Source organism: Anopheles coluzzii, chromosome 2, assembly GCF_943734685.1.
Source record: "Anopheles coluzzii chromosome 2, AcolN3, whole genome shotgun sequence".
NCBI classification, from domain to species: Eukaryota; Metazoa; Arthropoda; class Insecta; order Diptera; family Culicidae; genus Anopheles; species Anopheles coluzzii.
Genome location: NC_064670.1, coordinates 90,862,671 through 90,884,606, shown reverse-complemented (window position 1 = coordinate 90,884,606; position 21,936 = coordinate 90,862,671). Strand labels below are relative to the sequence as shown.

General features: G+C 46.1%; 3 protein-coding genes across 7 annotated transcripts; 1 reads left to right on the top strand and 2 right to left on the bottom strand.

Moving 5' to 3' along the window:
* Positions 1 to 1,777: 1,777 nt before the first annotated feature.
* On the bottom strand, positions 1,778 to 14,202 carry LOC120947715 (SRSF protein kinase 3). 4 transcript variants are annotated; one of them, XM_040363313.2, is made up of 3 exons: positions 13,790 to 14,202; positions 8,947 to 13,058; positions 1,778 to 7,179 (listed from the first exon to the last, which is right to left on the bottom strand). In XM_040363313.2, the coding sequence occupies exon 2, from the start codon at positions 12,290 to 12,292 to the stop codon at positions 9,908 to 9,910; it is 2,385 nt and encodes a 794-aa protein (XP_040219247.2). In that variant the 5' UTR covers positions 12,293 to 13,058; positions 13,790 to 14,202; the 3' UTR covers positions 1,778 to 7,179; positions 8,947 to 9,907. The 4 variants fall into 4 exon arrangements, with proteins under 4 accessions (XP_040219247.2, XP_040219245.2, XP_040219244.2 ...); XM_040363311.2 differs by lacking the exon at positions 13,790 to 14,202 and adding an exon at positions 13,151 to 13,783; XM_040363310.2 differs by lacking the exon at positions 13,790 to 14,202 and adding an exon at positions 13,155 to 13,783.
* A 2,240-nt stretch (positions 14,203 to 16,442) lies between these two features.
* On the top strand, positions 16,443 to 19,499 carry LOC120950269 (DNA replication factor Cdt1). Of its 2 annotated transcripts, XM_040368173.2 has the most exons (3): positions 16,443 to 16,778; positions 16,899 to 17,512; positions 17,616 to 19,498. In XM_040368173.2, exons 1-3 carry the CDS (start codon positions 16,695 to 16,697, stop codon positions 19,030 to 19,032), a joined length of 2,115 nt encoding a protein of 704 aa, XP_040224107.2. In that variant the 5' UTR covers positions 16,443 to 16,694; the 3' UTR covers positions 19,033 to 19,498. The 2 variants fall into 2 exon arrangements, with proteins under 2 accessions (XP_040224107.2, XP_040224106.2); XM_040368172.2 differs by having other exon boundaries at positions 16,443 to 17,512; positions 17,616 to 19,499.
* Positions 19,500 to 19,546: 47 nt separating this feature from the next.
* On the bottom strand, positions 19,547 to 21,105 carry LOC120950270 (U3 small nucleolar RNA-interacting protein 2). The gene is made up of 2 exons (XM_040368174.2): positions 20,962 to 21,105; positions 19,547 to 20,886 (listed from the first exon to the last, which is right to left on the bottom strand). Exons 1-2 carry the CDS (start codon positions 21,034 to 21,036, stop codon positions 19,579 to 19,581), a joined length of 1,383 nt encoding a protein of 460 aa, XP_040224108.2. The 5' UTR covers positions 21,037 to 21,105; the 3' UTR covers positions 19,547 to 19,578.
* Between the last annotated feature and the right edge of the window lie 831 nt (positions 21,106 to 21,936).

Below are 21,936 nucleotides of genomic sequence, written 5' to 3'. Positions count from 1 at the left end.
TAAAACCAATAATAATGTTATTACCAACAATAATAATAATAATAATAATAATAATAATAATAATAATAATAATAATAATAATAATAATAATAATAATAATAAACAGTAATAAAATCAATAAAAATCACAACAATACCAACAACAATAAAAACAATAATAAAAAATCGTAACAATCACAATAATAACAGTAGTAATTATTGTAAAACAAATATTAAGAATAAACAATGGCATAGAAATAATAACAACAGTAATAAATGATAAAAGAAACAACAAATGATCATTTTGAGCAAACCGCAATGTTCGCCATTTAAACTTTGAGTTTGGAAAATGCAAGTTTGCTATTTTATTATTGTACTTCCCACAGATGGCTGACCAAAATTTCTTCCAAACTACATAAAATAAAAACGGAAACATCTCCCAAATTCTTCTTCGATGTATTCGATCTAGATAATTGCTTTATCCTAAGATGTTTGCTTTATCCTAAGAACTTAAAACCATTTAAGTAAAAATATTATTCTTTGGGTGGTTTTGATGCTTGTCTCTAAATTACACAAATGTTGATGCAAATTACATGGTTAATCCTTCAGTGCAAAAGTTAAGAACACAAAAACAGTGTATTAAAACACATTTTACATGTTATGTTGCATAAGAACTTTTGAACCAATTGAGATGTCATTATTGCAGGCGGATGATGCAGTTCACATAATAACATAAAAGCATTAACGCCCTGCCTATGTCCCAAGAAACCAATATCCCAAGACATGCAAAAGTACTGACAAACAAAAAGACAATAAACTTTACAAACACATTTCCTAAACTTACACAAAAACAATTGAAAAGCATCATCTTGAACTTGCTCAATGCTCAATGGTGTATAAACAAATGACGTACATATAAATAAAGTTTGCAAACTCTTCCAATAGAGCCATTAGGCAACGTACTTTCTCTGCAAGCCAATAGACAATAGACATCCATTTACCTTGTTTCGCTCCACACCATTATCTCCAGTACCGGGGAATCACCAGGAGGAGAACATTTCGGACCGGGATGCTACTTACCTCCTCGCACAGCTTTCAAACAGGAGACAGAGCAATAAATAAAGCACAACTTCGTTACCGTTCATTGCCGTTTTGGTCAACAGTCCCAACGGTCGTCCCGGGTTGCTGACGCCGGAACAATGCTACAGTTTTAATTATCCTAATGCAACAACACTCATATCCCTGGCGCAATGAAAACAATTCCCACCGACAAACATAAACATAAAAGTGGGATAACCACAGACTCTTCCGGCGAAGACCGGCGATTCCGGTGCGTCATGTGTGTCGGCGAGTAGGAGTGAATCAGTAAGTTGAAGTTCTCGTCAGCGAAATGTATGCATTCAAGTCAGCTTGAAGGCTTTTTTCAGCTCTTTTGGCAACTCTTTTGCGGTTTAACTCACTCTGACCCTGCAAGCTCTTTAGTGACTCAATTTTTTACTACTTAATACGCTCCGAATGGATTAAGACACAAAAAAGTGATTTGCTATACACAATGTGGAAAGTCAAGGTGAATCAAATCGCAAAAAGAATTAGGTAACACGCAAAAGAGTTGTTAAACGAATCGTCGTTCTCCGTGGAGGGTTTTCTGTGGTGTTTTATGCATCTCAAGAGAATAAATACTAGATTAAAAGCTGCTCGTACACTCTGATTCAACTCACTGAAAGTAAATTTCTCATTATCAGGTACCAGGCATAAGCCAAAATAAATTACACAGCACATAATGCGCACAGCTGCACCGATTCAGTTGTCTGCGCGCGAATTGATCGTCACGCGGCTGTTTCTTATTTTATTTTCGGTATGTGTCTCCTCTCACGCGGGTTTACCGTTTTTGTCAGCCCTTCCTGCCTCTGTCTGCCCTCCTGCCTGCCTGACTGCCTGCGCGCACAAGTGTTTCTATCCTTTGCTTCTCTGTCTTTCTGTAGTTTCTCGCACGATTCATCTTATTTTTTTTTTCGTGCGCACTGGCGCCTACGATAATCCATCTTTCTAGTATCTTTCCACCCCAGTGTTTTGCACTAAACCACACTGAGCGCGCCCCATTTTTCAAGTTCTAGTTTTAAGCGATCGTCAAACAATTCAACCTCACCCTACACCCATCATTTCGCGATCAAGATACGGGGGACAACGTGGGAGGGGGACCGGGGAAGATTTAATAAAACTAACTTCATTATGTGATCATTGCTATGCGATGGTGTAATACGCACACGGTCCGTGTACCTTTTTTGTGAGCATGTGTGAGAGAGGTGAGTTCCGTAGGGGGTGTGTAATAATGTATGTGTGTATGTGTGTTTTTTTTTGTATGTGTACATGTACATCCTGTTGTGAAACGCTCGTACAATTACAATTACTTAATGATGGTTTAAAAAATGATACAAACTAAACAACTAAGATGTATCCCTATTTCAACCTCTCCTTATTCGAATTCAGAGTTGGATCGCACTGTTTTTTTTTCTTTTTCTTTTGTAATTCGTATTCCTTTCTAGCCTTCACATTTGTTCCGAACTCTCCTTCCTTGTATTGAATTGTACAGATTATTGTGTAACAACTAGATTTCCATATTCTGTACCATTTTTAACATACAACTCTATCTTCTTCAATCCTCTTGCTTTCGCTCGTTCAGCACACAAATGCTACGGCACAACTTACTGTTGCGGGGGGTTGGTTGTTTCAATATGTTTGTATATTTTTTCAACTTACGCTCACTTTGCTAGTTGTCCAACATATATATATTTATATATATAGAGCCAGACTTTTATTATGCTCCTCCGGACATTGAAATATTTATCAAAATTACAAAGTGTTTCCGTGCTACACTTCATTGCTTCCTACCTTATTTTCTGCTGTGTGTTTTTTTTTTTTTATTAACTCACTAGGATTTTTTGTTTGTTTGTATAAATTACTTAATTGTTCATAGTTCCTTTCCTGTCGGCATCCTGTGGCCAATTCGCTTTCTAGACATTAACACAGAAGCCCCCCGCGATTATGTGACACAGGCAAGGGGATTTATGTTGTGCCGTACACTGTGCCCGTCTGTCTGACTGTGTGAGTGTTGGCACTGAAACACATGCAGTAGATAGGAGTTTGTTGATGGTAAATTTAAATGTATACAGATTGTTCGATGAACAGAGAAATAGATCGTTTGATGCACAAAATTTGCTGGTTTATTGTGCATCAAACTATCTATTTCTCTGTTTGGTTGTAGAGCGTTTTCGTTAATCAGTGAAACACAAAATGTTGTTGTCTGGGTTGTTTAACATTTTAGGCTACAAATATTATTGAAATCTATGGTCAATGAAATTTCGAGCGTCTTCTATAATGAGTCCTTTGCGGTTATCCCTCACAATATTGATACTGCAACGGGATAATGACGATACGCGCTCGGCCGGTGTGTGTGTGTGTGCGGCGTGGTAGGGATTTTGGTCATAACATTTACATGTTAATTACAAGCTACATATTACAGGGTAATAAATTTTAACAATGATTTGTATTGTTCCTTCTCACGTTCTATGCGATGTGGATATGATGTGCGTAAGGATGCTGTTGTTTGTTGTTTGTTTTGCTTTGTATGACACACAATACACACTGGTTTAAACTACTATCTTTGATAGCGCGATTGACAAGATTCGCTTTCCTTACTGTTGATAGCTAAAGATTGATCTGTACCTCTTCCTTTTCTTGTCCCAAAAAAAAAGAATGGCTTTCAAGAGAGATTCCATGCCACTGTGTTAAAAACAAATTTCGTATCTAAGATGTGTTCTTGATGAAGGTCCTCACAAACAAACAAAAATGTCATATCACCAAAAAATAAGCGATTGAGCAAAATTCGTATCCTATAACATGCAAATTAAATAAAAAATTATTATTTGTGATTCTAGCATCAACTGAAGGGTGGAACTGATGGATTTGGGAAACGACGCCAAATTCGCAATTTCTTAAAGCATGATGACACTACCTATGCAAATTAATGAGTTCTAATGGTTAATCAGCCTTAATACTGAATAACCTCCATTACTGTAACCCAACCATTATTATGCACTGGCTTGCTGTAAGAAGTCTTCCATTAACTACGCCACACTCCCGGGGAAACGAAGGTTACACTTTCAGTGTTACAGAGCTTTACTCAAGGGACAGGAATTTCACTCCAAAATTGAAAACTAATTAGTAATTAGGACTCCGTTTTTGTTGGATGAAACTATTAAATACCGTAAGAAACGAGTGATGAAGTTGATGCGAAAAAAAACATATCAACGGAGCTTGAGTTTCTACGTAAGTAAAAACACGTGTTTCATTGCTTTTAAGCTATTACAAAACGTTATGAAGATGGGTTTAGATTGAAAATGTTTGCCTTGAAACATTTGGATTTTGAGCTCATGATGCTATTGATAATATTAAAGAAAAGCAATCTCCTCAAACAACTGGATAGGTTTAATCGCGTTCATTAATCTTGTTACCAGCATATGCATCCATGTGTGAAAAGACCATCCTTAATGTGTTTACTTTTGCGTTACACGTTAAATGATTACGTTACGTAATGCATGGACGTTCCCTTATTATGAAATCGTGCATTGGTAACAATATCAAAACCGTCTCTTGATCAAAACGTTGGCCCCTGGTCGTGGGTATGGAAAAGGAGGGAAACGCAGTGTTCCAGAAGAGGGATGGTTGCCGATGACGGCCTGGCCGTATCTCTTAGCAGCAAAATTGTTATTAGGGAAGATCGGTAAGTCACAAATAGCCAGTAGATGAGAAAAAGCGAACCAGATTGCATGTGTAATTAATTTACAAACGTAATTAGTAGCTGCTTGCTAAATGAATGCGGATGCTGTTATGAACGAAGTCTTTTGAAGTCAATCCTTTGCTGTAGTTTGCGTTTTCAAATTGATTTACTTTTTATTTCTTGATTGATCTCACATTATTTACACTACTACAGCTTGAACCTTCTATTTTGAACGAATTTTGCATGCGTTCATAGAACATTCCGCTGAGTAATCGTGCACTCAGGAAATCCCTGGTGGCAGTTTTGGGAAATCGAATGAAATCGTTGTTTTAGTACGCTTGTTTTTCTGGTGAATGAACGCGATTGGAAAATGTGTTCCGGGATACACCTGATGAGTTTTATGATTCTAACTGGAGATGTTTGAAATATCTCCACAATATGATCGTAGTCTCAGTTACAATCCCAAATGTAGGCTTGAAAGATAGTTTCTTTTGATATAAAACATAACATATCACCCTGAATCGCAATGCAGTAGAGATGCACAACCTTATGAAGAAATTTCAGAGGGACAGAGAGACTAACTCTGTAAGTATTTACTCTATCTAAATTGCTAGAGCTACTTGCTGGATTAAAGAGCTCACACTACACGAATCTCTCCTATCGGTTATGCATGTGAAACTTTCTTTCCTCTGGTTGCATACAGCGGTCGGCCGTTACTTATTCGATTAGCCTTCATCAGAGCCATACGAAAACACCACGGGAGAAATGCAGATTATTCTTTGCTCTACCTGTAAAGCGCTACCTGAAGGCGCACCCTTTTTTTTTTTGGAAGAGAGGGATTTTGGTGCAATGTAAGGAGTGAATATCGCGGAGAATACAAAAAAAGAAGAAGAAAACTCCATATCTGGGCGATACACAAGCTACCACACACCCAGGTGATTATCCTTCACATGCTCCTGTACCGTACTATCACACCACCGAACACATGGCATCAGTGCCAGGCCTTTTTTTCCAGCAACCTTCATTCCCGCGAACACCACACGGTGTGAGGTAAGAAGTTGGATGAGAGAAAAAAAATGCAGGACAGAATTTCTACACGTATGCATTCCACCAGCATTCCACCACCGACGTCAGCGCAAGACCGTGCCCCTCTTCTTGCTAGGTTACGATAATTCTAATCGCGCTTGAGATCATTACGAAAGTCCTACAGCTATTTGACAGCAGATTTGTTCGCTCTTGTTAAGTTGCTCGCTGTCTGCGTCTGTGTCTGGGTGTGTCGCGTGTTTCTGTCGTACTCCCTCGCTAAACGGACGGACTACTACTACGTGATCGGATCGTCGTCGAAGTAGGAGGGGGAAAAAAACCACACCGCCAAACCATGCTGCTTCTTCGAGCGGTATGTGCGTATTATGTTGCATGTGTAAACGCGGTACAAAATGCGGCGCCTGGTATATTGCTCCCAATATTCGCTCGACGCTGTGTGCCCGTTGCTCGGCGCGCACACAGTTTCATGCTGCAGTTTTCCGTAGACAGGGAGAGAGGTTTCTTTTGGTTATACGTGAGCATCGCACGATGCTGGTGTGTGTCGAGATACGTTCTTTTTTTTTCAAATGGGATGGTAATGAACAATGAAAGATGACATGCGCTGGTTAAACGGTCCGCTGTGACGGCATATAGTACATTGGTTTTTTTCCTTCGTTCGCTGTACCTAAAACTTCTTAACGGGGGATACTTGCAAGGATGAGAAGAAGGATTCTAGTGCAAAGCGGATCGGACACACGTGACCATCAGTTATTTTCTCTTCGTCAGTTAAACTGCCACTATTGTTTCGCATATGCATGTGTGTGTGTGTGCTGGTGTATTTAAAAAGATGCCTAATGTACGATTAATATATTAATCATAATAATAATTATAATAATAATGATAATAATAATAATAATAATAATAATAATAATAATAATCATGTGTAAGATACTACTGCCTTCTGCTCCTCTCCTCTAGCAACTAGAATTATTCCCTAGAATTTTCTTAAAACGTTGCACTACCTGGTTCCGCCCGTTCGATTTGTACACGGGATATCGCTTCAATCGCTGAGTAACGCAACGGTTCCAGTGTCTGGCTTCAAACGAATAAGCTCCGCTCTTTCCCTCGCTCTGATACGCTTTGAAGCTCTTACCCACCCTTTTCTCTTTTGCACCTGCATCTTTGATTTCGCGCCCCCTTTTCATGCCTGATCTGACCGTCTATTGCTGAGATGATGATTGTGGTGATGCAGAGGAGTTCGAGCTTGTGTTCTTTTTTTCACTTCACACTATTCACACTTCCTTTGTTCCAGTTCCGCCTGTAGGTTCACTAACTGTGGGGGGAGGGAGTTGAAGGGAGGGCACACACGGCACATTGATGTTTTAGTTTTTCCTTATTTTCCTGTAAAATTATTAAACATTAAATTAGAACACATCTTCATACAGCGTCAACAGTCTGTTGAGCTGATAATTGTAAATAGAAATATGGAAATTGTATTGAAACGACGGTGCAGAGCAATATGCACAAACAGACAATTTAATAATAGACAAGACCATTATTAGCAAATTTACACTGCTTAACACATGTTCATGATACTACGATAATGTTCACCCATTCTTTTGCTATTGCATTAGTTGAATTAAAGAAAATAAAAAAAGAATAATTCAGTGGCCAAACATGCCATTCTTTTCAATGTTATCATTCCTATTGATGATTTGTTTTGCAACCGAGAGATATTTATTTATTTGTTATGTTATTTTATATTTCTGGACTCTTATATACTTTTTTCTCTTTATATAGGGTACCAATAGTGGCGCAATCTGTAGTGGTACAGATGTGTTTAAATGGATTTAAAGTGTCAGAAAAGTATTTTTTTGAATATTTAATCACATATCAATTGGAATATGTATTATCTTCGCAATTTTACCATCAAACACAACAAATTTACGAGAAAATACATATTTTTGTGACTGCTTCGTTGTACCTATAATGGTGGTATGATTCTTATAGTCGTCGTATTGTGTTCCTATAGTGGTGGTAAACAAAGATGCCTCAAAAACAGTGTATAATATCAATGCAACTTAGTTTTGAAGCTGTTTTCGTATGAATAGCAAGGATTACAACCATAATTTCGACAACATAATGTGATTGTAAAAAATGTATAAATTTGATTGATGAAACTGTTGACCTGTCGTCAACCCGCACCCGGAAGAGTGTGCTTGATTCGAAGTCGATATTTTACTCAGCCAGATAGGTAAATTTTGACCTTTGTTTGGTAAATTACTTACAGAAAACTCATTTCTGTCGCTTATTTTAGCGAAAACAGTAAGTAGACGTGTCAAAAATATTCCGGAAAAAATCTAAAATACCTTTCTTTATTGTTTTTATGATTATAACCACTATAGGAACATGCCTGTTTTGTATACCAATAATGGCACTATGGTAAAAAAACCCTTTAAACCATTATCAAAAGGCAATAAATGTCTGTAGATCAATAGCATTTAATAAAAGTAATGTTAAAAAAGTAATTGCGTTATTGCGTAAATAAATAATTGCGTAAATTATGTTATGTGGTAATTTACAGCGTTAACACATATACGAGTTTCGTTATGAAATCCTAAGGTTTTGAAAAAATGTTGACACATTTCACAAAATTATAGGTTTTTCGGTCACTAAGTAGCGGAATGACCCTATTCGTGAAAGACCAGAGAACATTTCACACTGACATAAATAACTTAATTACTTTTAAATTAACGTATGGAACGCATTTTAGTGCAATACCACCACTATTGCTACTACCACCACTATAGATACATTTAACCAACTAACTGAAAGCTATTTTAAGGAATAAAATCGACATTATCTTAATTGTTGCCATTTAGTTAGGCATGAATTAATTTTAAGGTTCGCATTTAAATTCGCATTGTTGATTGACCATGTTTAATGAAAAAGGTCAATGAGTTCCAAACCACATTGTTTATAAATTAAATAGGATTATTATTTTAAAAATTTGATGAAAACCCTAGCCATGCCCATTTTGCCCATTTGCATATCCTTTAACTGTTCCTTTGCAAACGTAAATGTGCTATAGTCTTCCCAGCTACTAGACTTTCCACATGATACACAATACAAAACACTCACACACACACAAACCCAACCGAAACTTACCTTCTATTGTTCTAACTTGTAAAGCTGATCGTTTCATGCGGGGATATTGGGATATTATTCCTACATTAAACTGCATTTCAGAGCTTCCGTCTCCGCTACTATATTACAAATTCCATCGCCACCAGGCTGCTCCGACGCTCACGGCCGGCTGTGGCCCGCTGCTCCACAGTACTACACAGCATTATGGGTCAAGTGCTTCTTAGTTGTTTATTACTCTTATTACTTTTGTTTTTCACACAAGCACAATCATCTTCACAAATCAACCCGATTCGATTGTTTCTTTCTTGCTGACCGAACGGTTGATTTGTTGCAATGGGGCGCCTTTCTTGCCCGCACGAGAGAGCGGCACGGGGAGGTTATTCTTTCTTCTGCATTGTTGCCCAATAATTCAATGGTCACCGTACACACCAGACACGCACACGTACTGCATCAGCTTGCAGCTTGCATTCCACACTTCCACACACCACGCACACTACTACTACCTTTGAGCTTCTCGCTGTTTGCTTTCCGCTACTACGCACAAGACGATTTGATTTTCCCCCATTTGCTGTTGCCAATTTTGTTTTACCATCACTGCTCACACATGCTGGCATGTTTAGACACTGCGCACATACTCCACACTTCCCCCCAAAATACGGTATTTAGCTTTAGCTACATCTCAGAATCCTACACACTTGCACAAGGTTTGCCCGTTTGCATCGCTGCCATCACAACACACTCTTTTGCAGCTTGCAGTTTGCACGAGCTGCCGTACGCACGAATTCAGCCAAAAAACACGAATCGATTCAAACCAGAAGAAGCGAACAGGCCACTGGTAGGGAAGCGGAAGTGACGTCGTCGACACTCTCTCCTTCTCATCCTCCTCAACACACTGGCTTACACACTGGGTCATGTAGTAGGTTTGGCGACTGCATCTACCCGCAGCTCACCGCACTCCAGCGATGGGCACCGGCGGTACGGCTCAGTGGTTCAGCCACGAATGGCGCAAACAGTCGGCGGCGGTGGCACGCGTTCGCGGATCGTAGTCCAGCATCGGCTTGAGGAAGTCGCTAAACTCGAACGCGTCCTCGTCCGACCATTCATACTTCTCGATCAGCACGTCCACCAGGCCCCACGGCTTCAGGCCGGAGATGTTCTTCAGCAGGCCCTTCGAGTTGAACGCGTGGCTCGAGTTCTTGCCGGACAGCGCGATCCGCTTCGGGATGGGCCCGAGCAGCTCGATGATGTGCGCGATGTGGTCGTCGTCCCGGCAGTAGTCCTTGCCCGAGAACGGCTCGAACAGGTAGTCGCCGGTGGCCAGCTCGAACGCCATGCAGGCCGTACTCCAGATGTCCGCCGACGTGTCGTACCCGGCGCCGATGATGACCTCCAGCGACCGGTACTGGCGCGTCTGGATGTCCTCGGTGAAGTGTTTGTCCACCCAGCACGCGTTGCCCAGGTCGGCTATCTTCACGTCGATGTCGCACACCTCGAACGCCGCATCCTTGCTTTCCTGCACCGACGACAGTATCTTCCGCACCGACTCGCTGATGTCCAGCTTGGACGACGACGTGACGAGCGACGAGGAGGAAGGCTTCTCGGGCGATTTCGCGTCGCGCTCCCGCCGCTCGTCCCCGTCGTGCACGCGGGCCGTGGGCGATTTCCGGTCGCCCGGCACGTCGTCATTGTTGTTCGACGAGGCCGCCTCGCTACTCGATGGGCTGGAAAGCGTCGATGCGGACGGTGTCAGGGTTGGCCGATCCTCATCGCCTGACGAAGGCGTACCGGCCTCCGCGACACACTCTTTACCACCAGCAGTAGTCGTTGCCTCTGCCGTACCATTCACTAGCAATCGCCGCGCCTCTCCGCCCGCCTCTTTCCTTTCCAGCGGCGAGTTGGGCGTACCCGTACCCGCGGCTATGTTGCTGCCCGCAGTCGTAACACCCTTCAGTGTCGCACCACCACCACCAGCACCTTCCGCGACCAGTGCCAACAACGGCTTGCCGGACTCCATGCCCTCCGCAGTTCCATTTTCCAGCGGCAGACCGGCCGCCGGCCCCCCACTGCCGGAGGAGGCGCCATCGACCGCTACCGGGGCGCCAAACTCGAGCTGCTGGATGTGCTCCATCTGCTGCCGGATTAGCTCGTGCTGCATCTTCGCCTTTCGCTTCAGCTTCTTCTTCTTCGCCTTGCTCATGTTCTGGCTCATCGGCTGCTCCTGGAACTGGGGCGGCGCGGCCGAGATGAGCGAGATCGGCAGCTTGCAGCCCATCGCGTGCATCTCCGTCGCCTCGCAGGCCAGCTTCCGCACGTAGCTCTCGTTTACGCACACCAGCACGTTCTCCGGCTTGATGTCGGTGTGGATGATCTTGCACTTGGTGTGCAGGTAGTCCAGCCCCTCCAGCACCTGCCGGATGATGGACTTGACGTTCGCCAGCGGGATGCCCCGGTAGTTCGACTTCATGATCAGCTTCAGCAGATTGTGCCCGAGCACCTCGAACACCATGCAGATGTGCGTGCCGTTCACGCCCGTTATCCGGAAGTCGTTCAGCAGCTGCACCACCTTGTTCCGCTTCGGGTCGGCCGGGTCCGCGTTCGTGATCGACTTCAGGATGTGTATCTCGTCCTTGGCCGTGTCGCTGAAGTGCTGCGCCGACTTGACGATCTTCAGCGCCACGTACCGCTTCTCCTCCAGGTCCCAGCTGAGCCACACGGTCGAGAAGTGGCCCCAGCCCAGCTTCCGGATCACGTGGTAGCGCTGCAGAAACAGGTCGCCCAGCTTCACCGGATGGTAACCGCCGCGGCAGTAGTCCTCCCGGCACTCCTGCTCCTCCTCCTCGCTGGTGTAGCCGTCCGCGTCCCGGTCCCCGTCCTGCTCGATCGTCTCGTTCGACGAGCTGGTGGTCGTGTCCAGGTGGTGATGCGGCTGGCCCGCCGATTTCGAACCGCGCCGCCCGACCAGCTCCGCTGGCCCGCCCGACGACACCGAATGCTGACTGTCGTTCATCGCCGATCCACCGCCACCGCCACCGCCGCCGCCAGTCATGCCCGCCGCTGCTGCGCCCGACGTCGTGCCCAGGATCATGTCGTCATGGTCGTCGTCGTCGTCGTGCTCGTGCAGTTCTGACCCGCCGCCCACGAAGGCACCACCGCCAATGGAGCCCGCCGTTGCGGCCGACTGGTGATTCTGGCCGCTCCTGCTGTAACTATTGCTGTTCTGCGCCGCTGCCTGCGCCGCCGCCTGCGCTGCTGCCGCCGCCACCACTGCCGTCGCCTGCTGTTTCGCCTTCTTCTTCGCCGTCTTATGACGCTTCTTCTTCGCCTGTATCGTCAGTACGTGTCGGTTCGTGTCGGGTTTTATGTTCATCGCTTGTCTGCTTGCTGTAACGTCTGCCGTCGCTTGCCGGAATCACTGCACACTAGCTTACCGCACGCACGCACGCACGCACGCACACGCACGCACCCGCCCCTTTCCTCAGTACACTCCTCCGATACACACCCGTATTATTGCTCTCGCCTGTTCTAACACAGCACACTCGCGCACAAACTCACACACACACACACGCACCACAATGAACCGATTGCTCTCTTCTCACTCTTTTGCTCTCAATCTTTCGGCTACCCCTCTCACTCTCTCTCTATTCTTCAATCTCTCTCTCGCTCGCGCGCACTCTATCTCGTTTGCACTCGCGCACTATTGTTTTTGTCTTGGCAAACTCTCTTCCCTGCCTGTCTTTCGTTACTTGCCTTCGCGCACTCGCACCGTATTTCGCGATTTTTCTGCAATCCCTCCCCTCGCGTAAGACGGAGAGCCACGGAACAATAATAATATTCTGCCCCCACCGGAGGATTACGGAGGAGGTGAGCGCAGGGCTTCGACGAGAACAAAAAGAATTGTAGGGATTGGTCCTCCTCTAGGCTTATGCAACTGTGCTAATGCTGCCGATGCTGCTGCTGCTGCTGCTGCTGGTTTTGGTACTTTTCCGATCCTTTCTTCCCACCGTTCACAGCCCTCGTGGCGGCCCGGATTGTTGGGATTTCCGGACGAACCGATGGCTCAGGCAACGTAATGCCGCACGAAACAAACACAAAACGGAAACCGCGGGAAAAGGGAGGCAACTAAAACGGACCAACTAAAAAAAGAATGGAAAAGAAGGGAAAAACCAATCAGTCACTTTCCGGGGAGCCCATTCGCACTTTTGCAGGACATGCTGCACACAGACACACACACACTCCGAGCAACGAGGAGAAAAGGGGGGAAACGTCTACTGCGATCTGCGGCGGAAGGTGGGAAGCGCTCGCGGGAAGCCTAAACAAGTGGCTCTTTTTTCCCACACACTGCGGCAGCGGTGCAAAAACGGGAAGCTGTCAGCCACCGAATCAGAATGATTTGCGAGCACGGCCGCCTTGCCTCTCCTGAGCGTCACCATGGGCCGTGGTTTGATGCTGCTGCTACTGCTGTCACTGCTTCCGCCCGATCCCGTGCAGAATACATCCGGAACGTTCTCGCCTGCTCGGAATGTGGTGAAAATTTTTACGACCACACACACTCTACACACGCACGTTTTACTCGTTCTTTTTTTGCTCAAGTTGCCTCTAGTGTCCGTTGTTGCTGTTGTTGCCCTTTTCGCAGCTGCTTCTCCGCTCGCACACACGCACGGATCCCAAGATGATGCGCACCGACGGACAATGCGCACCTGTCAAGATGCTTCACTGGCGGGGTGGAGCGTTTTCCTGCTTGTGCCGAATGCAGCGTTTTCCGGTTTCTTTTCCCTCTTTCTTTTTTTTTGCACTGCAATCGTGCGAGAGAGCACGGGAAAAGGGTAAAGCTAACCCGATGATTATATTGCTCTTCAAAATTTACCTTTTTTATCGTTAGCAGCTCTAGCAAGAAAATTTACTTCAATGTCAACTGCCTGGCAGCAAATCGATGTACCGAGCAGCCAGACAAGCTCGAGCAAAATGGAAGTCGACATAACGAATGAAGTCGAGCGACCCGATGAGCAAATTGGTTGATTTTTACAAAGTGGGTACAATGGGTACAGGTGGGCTCAAGGTGTGTTTATTAAGGAGGTGAATTGTTAACGCGTTTTCCGGGCGCCATCATTGAGTATTGTTATGTCAAATCGCATACAATTTTCTATACCCCCCTCCAGCCCTCCCCGATTTTAATACCGGAGCCCCCAGTATTGTTATGTCAAGTCGTGAAATGTCAATTTGCTCTGAAGCACTTCACCTCCTAATATCCATACACCTTGGGTGGGCTTATGGTAGTGCCAGTGCCTCATCCGAAGCGATTTTATCAAAAGGCCCAAAGTGTATGAAGACCAGGTGGTCTCAAAGACGAAGAAGAAAAGAAAGAAGTTTTTTATGACAAAATGTGAACGTCACTTTTTGATGGAACGGGTGAAAACTTTTCCTCAAAAAAGCTTTCTCGCGACCGCTTCTGAATACACAAACACTCTTAAAATCTTAGTTCTTTTCAATAAAATACCATTAAAAACACGTAAAACGTTTTTAATTTTAAGCTAACAACTAAGCGACTCCTAAACGGGTTCTAAACGACTCAAGCTCTCTACCTAAACGAAATACAGAAAGACTTCGTTTAGCAGACGGCAAACAACTCAAGCATTCTAAAAATAGCAAAAAGCTGGTGGCGCCATCTGTTTGTGGGATACCCAACCAGTGGAGCTTCCTCGCTTGGAGGAGAGCTTTCTCATTCCCTTTGTGGTTTCGCATTGAAGTTATGCATCGCTAGAACTAGAACGGCGATAAGATTGTTTAAATACTAAACTCCAATGTAAACTACCAGCACTGAAGTAAGTGAGATTTTAGTAATGGTCGTTGGTGTCAATACCCACGTATCTAACCACACGACTATTTTTATAGATTTTTGCTCAGAAAGTTATAAGGCTATATAGGTGTAGGCCTTGTCCAAACACATTCTAAGAAAAGGACAGCAATATAAGCCCAAGCGAAACAGATTAAGCTTAAACGACTGGAAAATCAAATATCCATAGAAAAAACGAAAGCTCCATAGCTTCATTGGTTTGCTCAATAGGCAATGGCGTATTACAACTCATCATTATATTGCTGTCCTTTTCTTGCAATGTGTTTGGACAAGTTTCATCTTATCATAACCTATAAAGCCTTCTAACTTTCTGAGCAAAAATCTATATCAATGGTCGTTCTAGCGATACATAACTTCAATGCGAAACCATACAACAGAACAGAAGGAATGAGAAAGCTCTCCTCCAAGCGAGGAAGCTCCACTAGTTAGGTATCCCATCAACAGATGGCGCCACCAGCTTTTTGCTATTTTTAGAATACATGAGTCGTTTGCCGTTTGTTAAACGAAGTGTTTTTATATTCCGTTTAGGTTGAGAGCTTGAGTCGTTTAGAACCCGTTTAGTGGTCTTTTAGTAAATTTGTGGCACTTGGGATGATGAGTTGTAATACACCATCTATTAAGCAAACCAATGAAGTTATGGAGATTTCGTTTTTTATGGTTATTCGATTTTCCAGTCGTTTAAGCGTAATCTGTGGCGCTTGGATAGGTATGTGTTGCTAAGGAAAGCGAACCGTTACTATGGAAATTCATTGCACCCATTCTGTCAAAAGGAGCTTTTTTAATATCCGAAATTAGTTGTCAATTTGTATGGGATGAGACTACCTGGTCCGTATACACCCTGCTCCTACCGAACACTACAGATAAAATTTTGGTGCTCCTGCCAAAGTCTGCCAAAATAATCTGGCCACACTGGCCCGCAGGCCCCTCAAAAGCCCTCGCTGGAAACGTTGAAAACCGTCACAACCACTTAAAAAACCGTCTCAAAACCAAATCGGTGCGAGTGTCCCTCGCTGGCGACGTTTTTTTAAGTAGTTGTGACAGTTTTTGACGTTTTGAGTAAGGGCTTTTGAAGGGTGAGCGCCAGACAGCTCGCATTGCCCTGAGTGACCAGAAATACCGATTTACATATGGAGGGTTTTAAGGAAAAATCCTATTTTTTTAATCATTGAACTATAAAACTCAGACAAATAATCTAATCGATCTTAGTAATCCGGCGAAAATCAAATGACAACACGTACGATAAAATCATATCCGATGGAGCACTGCAGCGGCCCTAAGCGGCCGCTTGGAGCCCCGAGAAAAAGAACATGCCACCACTGAGAAGCAAATGTGCATCTTAGTCCTTCTTTGGCTTAGAATTCCTAGCACAATTTCACATCGACACTTCAGAAAGACCTGAATTTGTGTACCCGCTGAACCAAATCTAAGTAATATCCTAATCCATATCCTAGATAAAGAATGTATTTTCTCGTGAGATGGAACTTTCGTTTTGTGCACTAGCACACCTCCCCCCCTTCCTTCCACCGCCTAACACTTCTTCTTAACTAAGTATCGAGTTTCAACCTACCGAAAACTACAGATGAAATGTTGGTGCTCCTACGAAATCTGCCAACAAAATCTGGCCACACTGACCGATCGTAAACAAACACTGCTTCGTCGACATGGCGTTGACGGCGGACGGGGTTTCATCGATTATGTAGAGGAATGCAATTCCTGCGCATCACCAGCCGAGTGCAGTTTCAAATTGGAGGGAAAAGCAACTGACAGGAGACCATTTTAGGCGAGCGAAAAAATCGGCCTGCTGACGCTGCACTCGTGTCGCCGATAACAGTTTTCCTCCTCCGTAAGGTAATAGGTGTGTCCGTGAACAGTGGTGACCATTTTCGATTGCTGCGGATTTGTCCCACCCAGCTGCAATATGTCGCAGCCAACGGTCGCGTCCTACTTCAACACACGCAAACGCGCAGCGCACGATACGCTTGGGGCGGCGGGCCGAAATAAGGTACTGGTACTGGAAAACTCCCCCGTAGATACAGTTGGAAACTTGACGAACAGTTCACAGAACTCGGATCACGAGGAGCTACGCTTCGTGTTTGCTAACAATACCAACTTTACTTTGAAGAACCTTGAAGCCGCCGTCGGAAAAGATAATGGTGCCGTCAGCGATCCGGCGGAGCTGGGCCGCCGTGTTACGCGAGCATCCCGGGCAATCAGACGCATCGGGCCGGTCGATCTGGACGAGAAGACGAAGGCACTGCTGGCAGCAGCCCAGCCGAAGCTGGTGTCGTTCGTGAAGAAGGGCAATCTGTCACCACAGAAGCGCCCCCATACGGCCAGCCCGTCGAAGCGTCCCGCTGTGCCGGAAAAGAAGCTTGCTTCTCCGGTGAAGGTGGAACCCGTGGCAGCATCGGTTGTAGACTCCAAGCCGGTTGAGTTTTCGCCCCGCAACAACCTAAACAATGTGGCCAAGGCGCCGACGAAGGCTAGCGTTTCGCGCACGCTCCAGCTGGGCAAGGACAAAGATGCCATGTCGCTGACGGACATACGCAACAAGCTGCTGCAGCATCCCCGCCTGCCGGAGCTGAAAACGAAGCTGAACGCCATACAGAGCGGGCTCGATAAGATGGACCGTCTTCGCAGGGAGCGTCTCGAGGGAACGAAGCCTTCCGTCTCGCCGGCGGTGGCTGCTAAAAATCTCGAGAAATTTGCCACCCTGGACGTAGAGGTGATGGTAAGGTAAGAAGCACGGTGACGCCTATCATCATTAGCCCTAATGAGCCCTTGCACGGGCGGGAGAGAACGTCTTTCACTAATTATCTCTCTCCTCTTTTTTCCACAGCCCAAAGAAAACGATCGCCAGTCCTTCGAAGCTGCTGCGCACACCGACGAAAGATGCGTCGAGCTCGCCGGCTAACAATGTAACGCCCAAGCGCTTGTCGGCGCTGATGAGCCCGATCAAGGAGCCGACGGCCGGGACGCCCGTCATGGCCAGCCCGAAGAAGCTGCCCGCCTACCAGCGCTTCCACAATCTGGTGGAGGCGGGCGTTCCCACCCTGCAGCTGCCGTTCAAGTACCGGTCGCTGCTGGAGCTGTTCAAGTGCACCGACACGGTCTGCTCGATGCTGCACAACCGCAAGGAGCAGATTACGTTCAAGAAGCTGAAGCCGGCCGTCCAGCGGATGGCAAGGAAGAACTTTTTCGAATCCCATCTCGCCCAAATCTACTCCCTCTTCCCGGACGCGTTCACGCTGAGCCAGGAGATGACAAAGAACTACGGTTCGGCTACGAAGCACGAAACCTACCAGCTAGTGATTAGACCAAACATTGCGGATGCCCCCGAAGAGCCGGGGCGGAAAGCCGCGGAGGATGATTTTATTCGCACCAACACGAAGCCGGCCGTCAATTCGCAGTCACTGCTCGAACGCTACCAGCACTTCCGCCGCTTGCTGCTGGAGCGCACGAAGGACGCGCATCAAGCGTTCCTGCAGACGCTGGATCCACCGCTGAACATTGACCGCAGCAAGATCGTCCGCTGGCATGTGGACTTTGATCTGGAAAACTGTCCCGACATCGAGAAAGCGGAACTGCCGCAGCCACCGAATGTGGAGCGGTTCTCGTCCGCCCGGGACGTACTGTCCACGGCCCGGAACCTGTTCAGCTGCGGCACCCCGATGGAGCGTGCGCTAGCACGGTTGGAGGAGAAAAAGAAGCAGGACGCGGCAGTGGTCACGAGCGGTACTCCACAACCGACGACCACCGAGCCTGGGGATAAGAAACCACCGATCGGTATAAAAACGGAAAAAGTTTCTACTACTCCTAGCACCACCACCGCCCTACTGAGCGATCCCGCGGAACAGATGCTGAAAAACGTCCCGAAAGCACTGCTGGAGAAGATACGGGCGAAGCAGGCGGCCAAAGCACTGGAGCAGATGGTTAGGCGGCCGTCCCAGGAAAAGGAGGCGATGAAGTACAGCCGCCTGCCGGAGATTGCCCGCCACCTGCGCAACGTGTTCGTGACCGAGCGGAAGAATGTGCTGCCGCTGGAAACGCCCGTCGTGAAGATCGAGAACAGCTACCGGGGCAAACTGACGCTGCAGGAGCTGGAGGAGCACATCCGCATGATAGCGCAGCTGGTCCCGTTCTGGCTGACGCTGCCGGAGGTGCGGAAGGTAAAGTACGCCAAAATTGCCAAAGACTGCGATCTCGCTAAAGTGATCGATGTGCTCGAGCGCAAGGCGAATGAGGTTGTGCAGTAGAGTGAAAATGGGGCGGGCTGAAGGAAGACGAACCCTGTCCCCCTTACAAAACCCCAGTTGTTGTTACCGCTAAAGTGGACCGGAAACGGACCGTCTGTTTTCCCTTTTTACGCTTTTATCATGTTGAGAAGCGTATCATCGGCTATGCAATTTTCTTTCTTATGGCCTTTGAAACATAACTTTGTTTTAAAGTATTTTCATGCTTCTTTTTATTTCTATTACCGCCTCTAGTTACATTGTAGATCGGGTTGCAGTTTTTGTTGTGCTGCTCGACGATATCCACTGACGAATAGATTGCAAATTTGATGATTCTTAGCAGTAGTTGATATGATAGTAGTTTGAATTTTACAACATGTCCTATTTTCTACCCCGCCACATCATCCCTCAATTGTTAATCTTTCTATGTGTTTAGAGATAACCCTTGTGTTTGTGTGTTTTTGAAATTCGAAATAAATGTATAAAAACAAGAACGGTTGTAGTTGTTTCCTTCGCATTAATCAAAGTAAATAGAGAATCACGTGAAGCTTATGTTTTATTAACTTTTTTCTACGTCTCAATCGACAACGGAATCCATAGAACCTGATTCTTGGCCTGGCGCAACGTCCACCAGCGTCCCATACGATGTTCCTGCCCGACGGCCACCACCAGAAACTTGCCATCGCTAGTAAACTCGATCGCGTTCACGAACCCTTCCACAGGGATTTGCAGCAGCGGTTGAATCGTGCGCCGTTTGTTGATCAACTTCCACACACGCACCGCGCCATCGCACGACCCGGACGCCACGATGTCCGAATTGGCCAGCACACCGACCGCACTGATCCAGTTCGGGTGTCCTTCGCTCTGCTGCCCGTGGGCTAGCTTGACGCGGTGGATGGGTTTCTTCTTCCCACTGCTCCACAGCGCGAACGATCCCTCGACCGACCCGGACACGAACAGCTCGTTGCTCACAAACTTTACCGCCGAAAAGTCCTCCTCGACGGCGTTGAACACGAGCTGCGATTCTTCCGCCACCTTCCACACGCGTATCGTTTGGTCCATCCCGCCGGACGTGACGACACGCTCCAGCGCAAGCGCATCAATGCCGGACACCTGGCTCTGGTGGCCGTACAGCGTTTCGATGTACACCATCTCCTCCAGGCTCCACACCTTCACCGTTCGGTCGGCACTGCACGAGAACAGCTGGTACGAGTTCTGCCGGAACACGACGCCGGTGACGGCTTTCGCGTGTCCCTTGAGCGTGTTCTGCTGCACCAGTGTGGTTCCGTCCAGTACCTTCATCTCCTCGGTGCCGTCCGCCACCACCAGATACTTCAGGTCGTGCGATAGCGCGATCGCGTGTATGACACTGTTTTTCACCTGAAAGCAAGCCGTTCGCTGTTTGGCGGCCACATCCCACCGGACCACCCAGCCGCTCTTGCAGCCAACGTACAGGAACGCATCGTCCGCGGACAGCGCACAGCAGGTGGGCGAGAGGCGCTGCTTCTTCCAGTGAAAGGAGATGGCTCGCTCGAGCTCGAATCCGGTGCACTTGGCACCGAGCGCTCGATGCACTCTGCCCGTCTCTTTGAGAAAGGACTGCTTGAGTGTGCGGGCCATACCGGTGACCAGTTTGCTCTCGTCCGCTTCCTCATCATATCGCTCCTGCTCTTGCTCCTGTACCTGGCGCAAATACTGTTTGGCCAAACGTATGCGCTTGTCCTGGGTGGTTTCGAGCGTAGCCAACTCATCCTCCACTTCTGCCTGCTTCTGCTGCTCCTTCTCTAGCTCTTCGTCACTGTCGATATCTTCGTCGTAGTCCTGGCGCGATACTTTGGCCGGCGGAATGTCGCTACCCTTCGGGCCGCCTTTTGCACGCTAAAAAGGAGGTGAGAGAGTAGAACCTTTACAAATCAATTCACAAAGCAAAGCAAAGGTGTGTGATGGCTATACCTTGCGGTTGAACTTTTCATGCTGCTTACGGCCAGCTTTAAACAGCGACGTTTTAGTATTTCCAGCTTTGCTCATTTTGAATTACGCGCACAATTCCTGCCCGTCGTGGTGGCGAAGAACAACAAACCGCATGGTTTGACGGAGTCGGCACGTTGACAGTAGATTTGTTTTGATTGTTTTACGCTACGCAGTGGTTAGACGTCACTCGTCATTGTTGTCGGACGTGCTGTCGGAATTTACGAAACACGTGATAGTTTTGAATTTAACGGTAAACTTACAATAAATGCATTACAACGGTGAAAATGTGTTGATTTACATCACAATCATTTTACCATATCTTGGATGGACTATGTTTTATTGTTCAAGTCACATGTACCCAACATTCCTGTGTGACATAATGTTAACCTGCTGGTAGAGGCTTGGGCGGCCTTATTATAACGATAGTTGTAGTGACAAATAATTGTGGTTGTAAGGATAAATTATAATCCTACCGGCCGGTCTCATAGAACAGTCGTCAACTCTTACGACTTAACAACATACCCGTCATGGGTTCAAGCTCCGAAAGGACCGTGCCCCCATACATACGACTGACTGCCCTGCTATGGGCTATCAATTAATCTCTGAAAGTCGAGCGTATTATTGGTACATGTAGACCTAGACCGACAACGGTTGTTATGCAAAATTAAAAAGAAGAAGAATCCTCATACAAACCATAATTGTGGAAATTCTCTTCAATTCACCATGACCTCTACATCGAACTTATATTGGCAAATGTATGAACGAGTATCCCGTTTTATGTGTCAAAGAATTTGTTTCTTCCAACAAGTTCATTTGCAACGGTTATAAGGCTACACAACCCAATTCCCAGGTGTCCCTAAACTTCTAGATACATGCCAAAAGAAAGATCTCCAAAATTCATTCCCATTTTCGATTTTATTCCAAACCTTTATTACTCCTGTAATTGATGTAGAATTT